The 13,614-nt window shown below is 39.9% G+C and overlaps 2 protein-coding genes across 3 annotated transcripts in view; one reads left to right on the top strand and one right to left on the bottom strand.

The window, feature by feature from the left end:
* Positions 1-959, bottom strand: part of LOC117964297 (RNA polymerase II elongation factor ELL-like) — a 35,665-nt gene extending 34,706 nt beyond the window's left edge. The window contains exon 1 of one of the 2 annotated variants that reach the window (XM_058999124.1): positions 746-959. In XM_058999124.1, coding sequence (XP_058855107.1) covers positions 746-883 — 138 coding nt within the window. In that variant the 5' untranslated portion in view covers positions 884-959. The remainder of the gene's footprint in view (positions 1-745) is intronic. The other variant, XM_058999123.1, reaches the window with a different exon arrangement.
* Positions 960-8,446: 7,487 nt separating this feature from the next.
* The window catches only part of LOC117429056 (peptidyl-prolyl cis-trans isomerase FKBP8-like), a 37,189-nt gene continuing 32,021 nt past the window's right edge, over positions 8,447-13,614 (top strand). Inside the window, exons 1-3 of the mRNA XM_058999121.1 lie at positions 8,447-9,290; positions 9,669-9,838; positions 11,139-11,227. Coding sequence (XP_058855104.1) covers positions 8,921-9,290; positions 9,669-9,838; positions 11,139-11,227 — 629 coding nt within the window. The 5' untranslated portion in view covers positions 8,447-8,920. The remainder of the gene's footprint in view (positions 9,291-9,668; positions 9,839-11,138; positions 11,228-13,614) is intronic.

The raw sequence follows: 13,614 nt of genomic DNA, 5'->3' as shown, positions 1-13,614 counted from the left end.
ACAATGTCGTGCAATCCCAGATACTTATTATCTGAAAACAAGTGCAGCACTTTGTTTATTTATTTATTTCAACCATGCTCCAAACTAGATAGTTTATCTTCAAGTATCACCCCCCCATTTCAACACAAGCTCTGGTCTACAGCACTACAGCAGGATCTGCAGCTCCCCAAAGAGATGCGAGCTTCTAGTTACATCTCCTACTGCATCTGATAGGAAACAGCACTACTTTAGATAATTTAGATAATTTAGACTGTATCACAAAGACGCCACGTTTGTTTCAAAAGCGTTACATGTAAATCAAACCATTCCGAAACGGAATATGGAAAACCTGCTCGCCTATTATCAGAAAGACAAAAAAAAAGACACACAAACAAGCATTCGATGTGCAAACGACAGCGACTTCTAATTCATACGATGTGTTACGGTAACGTTAAGTTGCAGTAAGCATTTGGTCCAGTACGATTCTGTTCTGCTAAAGTGTTGCGCAAAGCTCCCTCGACAGCTGCCTCAGTGTCATTTTCTTAAAACACTCAAGCGATTTGGGAAAACAGCAGCCTTTTGTCAGTGACAATCTGACGTCTGACAAGCAGTCACTTTTTATGAGTTATCCGCAACTTTTCTTCCAGGTTCTGGAGTCGTGAAGGATCACTCTCTACAGTACGTATTAAAAAATAATAATAATAATAATAATAATAATAATAATAATAATAATAAAGTAAAGATATACACGCTAATGCATGGTTACCTTGAGATTCTGATATGCCTCGAGCGCCCTGATTGCGGTGTCGGTGAGCTTGACGTGGTAAAGTGTTTTATTCGGGGTGATTTTATTAATTTTTCCGCAGGAGAGCCCGTATCGATGCTCCTCTCTCAGCGCTGCCATGTCTGGAACTAAGGAATTGAAGACATTCTCCTTGAAACGTCACACTGCCTGGGCGGAGTTTGGAATATTGATAAAGCCTAAGCGTTCTTCTGGGCACGTCACACACACACACACACACACACACAGAGATAGTTACACTTTGGGGGAGGAGCAGTCATATGAACGCCCCGCCCTCCTACCCCCAGCATTATGATGTCAAAATTGGGTCAGAAGGGGGAGGTAGATCGAACACGTTGACACTATTTTCGATCTGCAGTGAGTGAATAGAAAGTGGACACCGTAAACTGATTTTACTGATGACTCACATTGCTCAGTATTATTGTTATTTTCTTTCTAAATGGAATCCATTGAAAATCATTTTTTTTTCTCCTTACAGTACCTCTTACCAGGGCTGTGTGAAATTTAACCGTGCAGGCGATTCCCTAGTCAAATAAACGCTTACAATATATGAAGTTTAGTAGACCTCTCCCAAGTCGACATTCTTTAAAATTAAAAAATAAAAAAGCATTCATACAAGATTACTTTCATGTTTGCATTCAAACTGCATTCCAAGTAGATGCCGGAAGAATGTGTTTAATGATCAAGAATGCACGCCTTGACAGATTGATAACCAGTTTATGACTTGATAAACCCACAGCAAGAAAATGTACATTTGCATTCCGGGTAATGTGAGGATCACCGCAACGGGAGTTCAAGGGGCGTGGTCTGGGAGATCGTTCCTTACTGAAGACGTTCCATGAAGCTGTTGTTTTTTTAACACTCAGGTAACACCAGTACCCTGATTAACATTGAAACATTACTGAAAGCACAGCACAAGACGTTTTGAGAGCCACAAAAGTACAGAGTGTCCGACATATTGAACTCTGTGCCAGCTCTAGCTCAGATTCAGAAAAGTAAGCCAGCAGAGAATGTGTCATTTTAACTGGAAACACTCTGTGTGCCAAGAGAGAGGGGGTCTCTGACTAAGTTAGCCCACAGGCAGTAGTTCCAGTACAGCTTAAAGATCATGGCTTGAGAAAGAGAGTGAAGTCAGACTGGGGAGTTTAGGAGACACGGTTTTACACAGAGAGCAGTGAAAGAATGGAATGGTTTGCCTAGCTGTGCTGCTGCTGATGAGTCACTGAGACTGAGAGGATGGGAGCAGCTGAAGTGGCTCTGAAACTGTTCATGCTCCAGGGACTACACCTTTAATATTAAAAAAATTACCAGCACCACAGATATTGAGAAAAAACACGTCAAAATATGAACAGCTTTCTGTTTGGTTTGGAAAGCTTTGGAAACGGATACCCACACGGCATGGGTGGGGTTTGGTAACTGCATTGGCAGCATCACTAATTAACGCTTATAGATTCAGGGATAAGCTTCCCGGATCCCTCCCAGGTTGTGCTGTAATCAGAAGCACTTTGACTCATTGAAATATATTGCAGTGGTGGTTCTTTTCTAGAGCTGTCCTGCGATATTCTTTATTTAACATGGTGGGGGGTTTGCAAGATTGATTTTTCTTTTCTCTATGAAATGTCATTTCAGAATGAGTTACCAGTCTCTTCTGTAATCATGGATCACACTGGCAAAGGTAAAGAAAGTGTAGCGAAGCGAAGAGGCTTTGAACCTTTTCAGAAAAAGAAATCTGCAGGCACGCAAGCTGTTTACTTTCACTTCATCAGTTTCTTTACTCCAGTGCAGTTATTTGGTTGCACGCTAGGGAGTACACATAGGTGAAGCCAGTTCAATCATGATATGTGTTATTCACAAAGTATTACTTCATCTAAATGTAACATTAAGTGAAGTTATCGCATGGCATGATGTGTTAAAGTTAACATGTTATGACTGATTTGACTGACGGGAGGAGTGTTAAATCATGTGAAGATAATAATTGAAACATTAGGTGATCTTTAAACACATAAATAAATCCCAGTGAATCTCAGAAGAAAATAATCAGAGCAGTCAATATTATCGGGTTTGATTATATAGGTTCCTCGCCAAAAACACAAAGCAATGGGAGCTCCAAAGTGTTTTTGATTTTCCTTTGATTTTCCTTTCTGCTGGCTCTGGGTATTATTCAGTCACAAAAGGTGAAGCATTTCAACACTCAATAAGAAAAGCTTAGATAACTTGTTTATACGTGCCCGATACGATCCCCTTCACCATGTGGAAAAAGGTTATGTGACTGAACATTATAGTTTCTTAAAAGCTTATCAAATATTTAACAAGCCATGCAGTTAAATATCTGGGGCATTTAAAAATAATGTAGGCCAAACTGAGTAAACGTGAATTATGATTATAAAGCAAACAGCAACGAACGCATTGCCCTTGTTAATGTCGAGATTGCAGGATACCGAATACAGCGAGTGCTACACGGAGAGTGAAATCCCATTGGTGGCCAATGGGATTGGCCATAGGGGGCGCCACCAACACATCACATGATCAGGGTGGTATTAAAGGAGCTGTTCAATTTGCCAACAGTCACCATGGCAACCTAGGAACAGCGGTTGCCCTGGTGAATCAAGTAAGCATAATCATATCAAACAATGTATGGGTGAAGTGCTTCCAATGGAATATAGCAAGCATTTCATCAGTAACATCTTTATCACCTCACATGAGACTTCTTATTGGGACACATCTGCAAACCCTTAACGCCAGTCTTTAATTAAATCCTGCTTTTTTAATCTAACAAAACTAGAACCGAACAACTAAGTTATATATTGCAGTTCCTTTAGCAGTCTGTTTATGATCATTCTAATGATGTGCAAGCCTGCAAACTGTGTGGGAACCGGCAAATTCCACGGTTTCCAAGAAATTCCGTAATCCACAGAATTTGACTGCTTCTACCTTCACCCTCATGGTATCCTGCAAATCCTACTTTCATATGATGTATACTTGGCAGTTTCCTGCTTTATAAAGAAAAGGGCTTGTAGCTAGAGGTCCCTGGTTCAAATCCTGGCTCAGCCACTGACTCATTGTGTGACCCTGAGCAAGTCACTTAACCTCCTTGTGCTCTGACTTTTCGGCAGCTGATGCATAGTTCACATACCCTAGTTTCTGTAAGTTGCCTTGGATAAAGGTGTCTGCTAAATAAATAATAATAATAATAATAATAATAATAATAATAATAATAATAATAATAATAACCTAGAAGTACTCAATGAAAAAAATAAATCAATAAAAAAGAATAATACTATGAAGTGAACATGATATTATATATTTGTTTAATAATGAATGGGCCCAGTTTTCTTTCTGTTTGGACCAGTGTTGTTTGCTTCTGTTTTTTGCCCAGAAAAACCTTGAACAATGAACAAGCCCCAGCATCTCTTTTTTATATCATTATTTTTCCTTCATTGTGTGTTTTTTTGTGAGCATACTTGATAAAAACAGAAGAAAAAGCATTTGCTCATTTTATTTTTGGTTATATAAAGGTAAAACTGTTCTCAAAGAGTGTGAGAAAAATGTTTTCAATTATCCAGTGTTGTGCTTCCCGCAGTTTGCTAGGGCGACATATCAGTGGGGGTTCAATGCAGCCAGATAATGCAAATGAAACATCACAGATCACAGCTGACTGGACTGTGACAGCAGCAGAAGTCCGATTCCCCCATTGAAGGACGCTCCAGTTCAGTGATTACCATGACAGAGAGGTAAGAGACCCTTAGTGCAAAAAACAAACCAAAAAATAATCACATGCAAACTTCTGGCAAATCCTCTGATAATATTATTTCAACATTTAATGCTGACCCAACTCTTATCTCATACACAGTGTGTTGAAACAGCTTTTCCTAATGAATGTATTTGAATTCAGTGTTTAAATGATACATCCTTCGACTGGTCCATTACTCTTCCAGGACAGGTGGTTTCATTTCATTTTAATTTGCTGTAACTTAATTAATGGAGGGCACTGGTGCTAATGTAAGTTTAATGGAATTACTTTTTAAAGGAGCTAAGGAAATAGTTCCAGTAAATCTTATCGAATATGTATTGCCATCACTTTTTAGGTCTCATGTTTTTCAATATGAAAGACGCAAACGTAATGTAAACGTGTTTTAGATTTCTGAGCAGCACTTTTTGTCGTAGCCAAGTCAAGCTTTCTTACTCATATGCAGAGACATGTAAAACACATGAGTCACAGGAAATGCATGTATTGAAGAGTTGCAAAGGCTTATGGGAGTTGGAGTCCTAGAATTTTAGATGATAATGAATGTAGTTTGTTTTTTTTTATGGGGGGGAGGGTGTTATAGACTCTTTGTTCTGGCAGATTATCTTTAATTTCTATTGCTATTGCTGACATAAAATAAATATAAAATAAAATAAATATAGTTACATAAAATACATTAATATGTTATGCAGACAAAAAAAAATAATAATTAGAAAAACAGAAAGCAAACATACCCCTAATATAGAGCAGGATTAGGACAATGAAATTATTTTAAACTGGGTTAGTACTTTTCCTTGACCTAGCACATGGATGAGATGAATCTGCCAGTAAGAAGACAAGAATGCCAACAGAAAATTTAGGTTAATTAGTCAGCACTAATCCTCACCAGGAAAAGACGCTTGGACCAGGGATTACGATGCTTGATTATAGTTGCTGAGAGAGTGCTTACTTGCCATATGGTCTGCTAAGAGTGCAGGACATGTTGCTGAGGGGAAAGGCACTACCTCCCTCTGTAGCATTAGACTTACGCAGTTCAGTCAAGCTGAGGGAATGAAGACAAAGCTGTACAGAATAGACTCCCATGAATTGCCAGCTGTTACGTAGCATCTCCACAGACGTGTTGTATGAGTGTCTAAACTGGATCAGTAGAAACAGCATATGTTATGAGCAGTGGGAATAGAAATGAGGAAGCCCCGCCCCCCTTTATTACACACACTGTTAGAGGATGTTAAATCAATACGTGGCTAAAGAATTCAATAGGAATGTCTGAAAGAGCTTGTGAAAAAAAATAGACCACATAGAACTAAACTGTGGTATTGATGGGGACACCAAATGGGGCAAAGTACTATACGTTTTACAAGCTCATCCATGCTTTAACTGTAAATGAACAGTGATTTGTAAAGTCATTATTGACTGCAAATCCAGACTGAAAGCAAGCGTATTGTATTGATGCTTCAACTGCTGGATTGGTGATCTCAGCTGTCAGACAGATCCTGCAAGACATTTGAAATGATTAAAGATGCCTTTTCTACCCAATTTGTCCTCTTTATTAGTCTCAGTACACCCCCCTTATCGTTACGCAGCACTTTAGAAAGCCTCTGTTGATACAGCATGATGGGACAGTGCTCTCTTCCAAGTCTGTCCACCTCCATCCGAGTCCCCAGTGCTGTATTTGCTGGATCGAGGTGGTTCTGCTCTCAGCTTAGCACACAGTGTTCCATTCTGCTCGTAAAAAACACCAAGCGAAGCATTCCCTCTGCAAGGGTGTGCTCTGTCCCACATGGAGAGCAGATTGTTAGATTGAGGAATAAGTAACCAGAGCAGGTTAAAAAGTAAGGGTCTGGCTGCCAGACACCTATACTGTCTGTAGTGGAGTCAGACATTTACTGGGGTTGCCTGCAGACCAGCATGGACTGCTCAATACTCTTGGAATTTCCGAGATGTTTCCATTTAAGAAATCCTATTAGAAATTAAATATTTAATTAAACAAAGAAAAGGTCGTTCAAATGGTAAGGAAATGGTTCAGAAGGAAGCTTGTTTTCTTTGTATTTTTTTTTTATTTGGTCAGTTTTGTTTCTTCAGGTTCTGGTGTGGTTTCCAGCACACCTTCCGGTGTTGTTCTGGGCATAGGAAGATAACATTTGAGTCATCCATTTAATTTCACAGTTATGTTAGTCATTGTTTCTATGGTGATATTAGCTCATTCAAAAGAGCAGCAGCCAACAGGTACATAACTACTTCCCAGGTCAATTAAGTTGCCACAGAAACCATTATGCAACAAAACAAAGGGAAAAAAAGGACTAATTCTTCTGAAACTCAACAATTTAAGCTTATTCTCAGTTAGGGGAATTTAGAAAATGACATTCAAGCCCCAACCCTAGGGTGTTGCATCTCACTATACTGTAGATATTTCAATATCTTTAAATAACTTACCACTTCTGACTTGCTGTGGTGACCTCAGGTTTGGTGCCAGTAAATCCAGACTCTCAGTGCAATTGTGTGTGTCTTTTTATATAGAGCATGTCACAGCCCCCGTCCTGATTTGTGTCAACTCTTGGTCTTGTAGTTAATTAGGAATGAGACTAATCAGCATGGGCAAATTCAGGGCAGATATCTCATACATGAATGCTGATCCTGTCTGCTGTAATTCACTGGGATCGGACTCTTTGACATAGAACCAATCTGTTACATTACAGAGCAGTTTCGTTCTCGGTTAATTCAATTTCTTTCATTAATAAGCTCGTTAAGACTGCATCGTTAAGACTCATTTTCTATGGGTTTTCAAAAACATGGATTTAAGATTACTTTCATTTTTGTATTTAAACTGCATTCAGAAATGGACGCCAACATTATGTGTTCACATTCAAAGCAGCGGACGGGAAGCAAAACATACAGAATTGAACAGTTAAATATTAAAACTCAGACCTTTTGTTGAATGCACTGCTAGATCAGTACGGTTCTGTGAATATTTGCTGCCGTTTACTGCATCCTTTCACTTGCACATTAGGTTTACAGTAGTTGTGCACATTAATAGTTGTGTCCTCCTTCTGCCCATTCAAACCATCATGTTACAGTATAGGACACAAAGGTATTTGGCAGCTGTCCAATTCTGCCAGCAGAAACCCTTATCTTGTACCCTGTTCGAGTGATCTTTTTATTTAGTCATAATCATAACATCCTGTTTAATGGGTTGATTCATGTCATGAAGCATAAAAACAAAAGATGTTTCTTTTAAAGCAGTGCATCACAAACAGTATTAGTCACTGTGTGGCCAGCTGTGGGTTATCATACTAGATATGCATCACAATTAATAAAGCCTCTATCAAAAGGCTTCCATTCAGAGGGCTAGTGTAGGGGCGCAATGGGGAAATGCACCAGCTATGGCCAGGAACTTAGTCCTCTTCGGCCTTGATCACAAATCCACCTCACATTTTGACACAACGTATCGAGGATTCTCTGCACGCAGTCTCATATTGACCAGGTTTTGGATGGGCATGGAGACAGAGTTACTCTTCTACACCCTACAGGCCAGAGTAGGCTGGCCGACCCGGTCCAAACGTGTCGTATGAAAATCCAAGAGCCAGATTGGGGAGATTCTGATATCTTGTGAATTCTGATCGAATAATCAGGATAATCAGGGCTGCATATTTGTGGCACATAAAGGGGAGCAAAGCAGTGTTGGAAGGTCACATTGATGCTGCCCATGCTATCCATGCTTTTCAGTGCCGTGAAACCAGTACCTTCTGCAAGCAAGAAAAACCCTGATGTGTGGCAGACTGTTCTGCTGAACCAGACTTCACCACTTAACAAAGGCTGCTACCAAAGGGGCCGCTGTTCTAGATGGCAGCAATTCGGGAGGAGAGGTGCATCATGGGGGCGGCATGACGAGTCATTGAGAGGTTTACAGACATTCTAGTAGATTCGATTCTGCTCTTCTAATCTGAGAGATTATCTCTTCGCACAGTCCTGCTGACAGGGTTTGCTTTATTGTGCAATAATCCGTTTTTTTAGTTATCATTTATTTGTTTTATCTATGGTGTAGCTTGCAGGATTTCCCTAGAAGGACACAGTGATCTGGAGGTGCATCAAACTGTGTCAGCAGTCGTGGTAGACCAATAGTGATGTCCTGCCGCTGTTCCAGGCAGGGATTTACTGGTTTAATTCAATTAGTGTCCATGTGGGCGTCTGGTTCAAAATATTACGATTCGCAGGCACATCACTGGAATCTCCACAGTGAATAACAATAGTACGGCTATACTGCATGCAGACTTTTACAAAAAAAGAAGGAAAGAAAGAAAGAAATATTTGGGTCAATCTACTTTGGAGCCTCTGCCAATGGTTTCTAAAGTAACATTCTGAACAAAAAGAGCAAGCCAGGCAACTGTGGGGAAGACATGGAGAAGCCTGAGTTCGATTCCAAGGTCTGTCCAGATTGTGAAGCCTGGGTAAGCAAAGAGGAGGATAAGAAACAGCCTGTGAAGCCTGGAGAGACGGAGGAGAGCAGGGGAGAGGCCAGCAGCAGCAGCAGCAGCAGCAGTGCTCTGGAGAGCCTGGGAGTCCCTGGGATGGAGACGGAGGATGGAAATCAGAGGAATACTCCCGGTTTGGGGAAGACTGTCCGGTTCCAGGTGCCTCCAGAGATAGTCACCACTGCAGCCGTGGGGTCCTCTGAGGGCAGCTTTTTCCAGGGGTATGACCTGGAGGATCTGGCTAGCTCCAGTTTGAAGGATTTCTTTGAGTTCGATGACTGGCTGGATATAACAGGCAAGTAATGAGACAATATTTAAGACCATATACTGTACTGTAATTCATTGCTGTCACTAACTGCAGTAAAGTCAAGAATATTAATTCATCCTTTTATCAAGACTGAACAATTCAAGACCTTTTAAATTGCAGTTTCTTTTCACTGAAAATGCATGTAAGGAATATTTTTTAAGGAAGCTCTTGCCTTTTTGTATGTCTTTAGTAATTGTATTATTATTATTATTATTATTATTATTATTATTATTATTATTATTATTATTATTGATTCATGACATGTTATGCATTCTTCAGCACCGTTGTGTTCTGCCAAACTCTCATATACTTATATATATAAGAATATGTTGAAGGGTTCAGTTGTGCCCGTGCCTTTCTTACCAGAGGACAAGCTGCTGAGAAAGAAGGTTCTGACTCCAGGGAGGGGGGTGTGTTCCCTGCCGAAATCAGGCCAGGAGGTCACAGTGAAGGTGCAGGGCATGCTGGAGGACGGGACCATCATAGAGAAAGACCCCAAGCTGACATTTGTCATCGGAGACAGGGATGTGAATCAGGTGGGCAGCTGCTTGGGATTTTTTATTAGAGTAAGTTCAACGAAAAATACAAACTATCAACCTCTGTCTTGTGCTAAGACCAATATGAATACAATGTAATGTAGCCCCACATCACAAGCTCTAGCCAAAACATTAGGCCCTGGTTTTCTCAAAGTGCTTTATTCCTAATTGTTCAGATGCAAACCCAATATCATAAATAAACAAGTCGGACACATCATTAGGGGCTTGAGGTTGCTTATTCTCAGTTCCTGGATAGTTTTTTACCGGAGGCTGATTCTTGGATAAAATTGTTCACTTGATGCGTGTTTCTGCAATTATGACGTTACTAAATATAGCCGTGTTTTTCAAGGACCATCATTGTGTTCAGTGTAATAAAGGCTGCAGATCCATAGACCTTGAAGATTAGAAATAGCAAATGCAAGCTGGGTGCATGTACACTGAATACAGCATGAGGAATTCAATTACAGTGAGAGTGAAAGGAAAGGACAGTCCGTACTTCTTCTTTTAAACAGAAACCAGCAGCTACATTCAAATGTAGTACAAGCTCTTGAAAACGGGACTGTTTATGCTTGTTCTGTCTATTGAAGTCTGTTAATTAACAGTGGCATTTTGTGTTTAGCAAAAATAAACAATATAAAAAACGAAATTAGTTCAATTTAATTTTTTTTTGCTTAATTAACAACTAGCTAGCTAACATGTCAACAAATGTTTATTTTTTATTTTTCTTAAAGGCTCGTTAATTAATTCTTTGAAATCTGAGCCCACTTCACTGAGGTCCTTGACTCAGACATTAAAACAAACATGACACTACATGTTAACGAACCGTTAACAATGAATGAAACACATGTGTTAACAGCTAGTCAGCTAGTTCATTATCAGTTAATAAGACCATTCAAATAAACAAATGTAATCCAATTCAAGAATTTAGCTTTTTACACGAGAGCCAATATCTTCAACACTGACAATAACAGTAAATGCAGACAGTTTTAATATATATATATATATATATATATATATATATATATATATATATATATATATATATATATATATATATATCTTTTTTTAATAACTGGACAAGTGGTCATTCCAGCCCCACTCCTCAGACACTTTGAAAAGACTCTTCTGGATTGCATGACTGTCCAAGGTTTAAAATAACATTACACCTTCAAACCGACACACAGTCTACTACCCCTAGCAGGTGATTTCAAATGTCTTTTTTAACTGAGGATCCTTCAAAGCAAGGACTCTCTCAGGAAAGAGAAACTCAGTTAAATGTAGCTTTCCTTCTTCATGACAGGCTCTGGAGCTGTGCGCCCCTTTGATGCAGAAGGATGAAATTGCTTTGCTCATCACCAGTGCAAAGTATGCCTACGGCCAGCGAGGCAGGTAAGAACTGGCACGACATCTCTGTTCTGCGTCATAATCAAGAAAGCATGACCTACGTCAAGTGTTTATAGTGTAGGATTATAGTGCTTTCTTATGCAGTGGTGATGCAAATTGAACAGCAGTGAAACCGAGTCATAACTCTTTGTTTATTACCTCTTAAATGTAAATTGAGAGAGGAATGCGTTGTGTGTTTGTTTTTGATTGTGACATTGTGATTTTACCATGGTATATTTGCATAGTAATTTAGATTATCCTATGTTTATACTGTATGAATTTATTGTGCTTCTCCATGGATAATCATATATGTTTTTTTTTACCATACTTAGTTGCCAATAATTTTCCATGCTTGCCCGTGCTTTTACCACGGTTTGCAGCAGTACACTTTTATAAGGGAGAACATGAAAGATAAAGAGACAGAAAGAAGTGATCGGCAATCCTAATTGTGCACAGCTTGCCACTTTAAGAGTTAAGGTCAGCTTTCTGCACTCAGCTATGCAGCGCTGCTCTGCAGATCAATGCATCATAGTCGTTCACTGTTGTCATGCTGGCTGCTTTGTGATTCGCTGTGATTCACAGGCTCAGAATGGTTTTAAAAATTCTCCCCCTGGGAGAAACATGATGAGAGGGGGGAAAAAAGTTTGGGAAGGCTGTTGCTAGGCAATGACCTTGCATCAATGCTTTATTTACAATGCGTTGTGATTGGCTACCCTGCCACCACGTGGCACTGTGAGTGGAGGCAGGAAGACCCCATAAGCTGGTGATGATAACACCTCCCCATCAGCAGCACAGTGATCTGACACTTACACTTGGAATAAAGTTCCTGTGTACCTGTGGGTCACAGGGAGCATTGCTGGCAATACTAGAGCAGTTAATGAAGCATGAACCGTGGCAGATGGCAACATGAAAACTAATTCATGGAAAGCCGAAGGAGTCTGTGTTTGGAAACCTAGTGACACAAGTGTCGGCACTTTGATTTAAGATATTTGTTACAAAGCAGGTTCAATTAAGAGGCTGCTGGAGCAAAACGGGGTAGCTGCAGGGGGGCTGCGTGCTGCTGCTTGGTTTATTATGCAAACTGTGAGGATCAGTGTGCTGTACTCAAGGCCAAGCGTTTATGTAGTTTCCTCCAGATGGTAAATGTTGCATGTTTTCTGAGGTTGGCTCAAAATGTATTTATTTTGAAAAAATTGAAATTCAATAGAATGAGATGTCAGCCCAGTCAATTAAATGAGTGTTATTTGGAAACATCAAGTGGAAATTGGAAAAAAATGTACTGGGGTAATAATAAATAAAAGCCATCTTCTAGCTGGGCTAGTGAAGCAGTTCTTTCAGCCATTCTGTCTCTGTGCTGGCTGGTACAAGATTAAACAGAGGTATGAGGTGTGGAGATACTTTCATTTTCAATGCACAGCATCAATCTTCAATCAGTTGCATGTTCCCTTTGAAATATAATGGCACCTGTAAAGCAGTCCTGGAATTAAATGTTGTACAGCATGAGACTGAAAGAGATGGATCAAACAGGCAACTGAATATTCTTAAAGAAGAAGATCACCACAGGACAGAAGAGGAGGATGTGTGCCCACAGGCACCCCGCCCAGGTGTTTTATATTATAGATAGTGTAGTTCATGTGCTAGGGATTATTCCACAGGTGGCACTCCAATTGCATGACCTTCAAGAACTCTCCACAACATCTACTTGTGATACTCACATGTTTAAAGTAATCTAAACAGACAAAAATACAGGACCATTTTCGAAATTTTTGTGTTAGTGTTTGCATCATTTTCTGACAGGGCAAAAATAAAACTGTGAATTGTATAAAACACAGTAAAAGAAGAAGAAGAAGAAGAAGAAGAAGAAGAAGAAGAAGAAGACATTTATTGCAGTGAGCTGCATGCTGCTCTTCACTAGGTGTCTCTGGAGTGGGAGATGGGTTAGGGCCCTTTTGGGTGTAATCTGAAAGGCTGCTGTGTTGATGTTGATTAGGGATGCGTATTGTTGAGCAGAATATAGAACCCAGCCAGGGACACGGTCCTGAGGGGGAGTTACAGAGGGTTTAAAAAAGGTGATAATAACCTGGCTCAATCACTGCCTCCTAGAAACGGCAGCAACCCAAACAGTTTCTTTATTAATTTATCTTAAATTACACACCAGAATACCATATACAAGAATCTTCTCCCTGTCAGTTGCAGGCATGATGTGTAAGATAGGAGATCTGGCATCGATAGCAGGCCCCCTATTGGAGGGCTCTTATAAACGTCTGGCCACAGTAAAAACGCATGGTAATTAAACCCTATTGACAGTTTAGTCACATATACATGGTTACCCATTGGAAAGCATGGCAAAGCAGAGTATAAACTTTAGAGCCTAGTAAACTGCTAGATTTCCA

The sequence above is a fragment of the Acipenser ruthenus genome, chromosome 24 (genome assembly GCF_902713425.1).
Source record: "Acipenser ruthenus chromosome 24, fAciRut3.2 maternal haplotype, whole genome shotgun sequence".
Taxonomy (NCBI): Eukaryota; Metazoa; Chordata; class Actinopteri; order Acipenseriformes; family Acipenseridae; genus Acipenser; species Acipenser ruthenus.
Note: the sequence above shows the minus strand (reverse complement) of the source record. Positions and strands in the feature narration are given on the sequence as shown.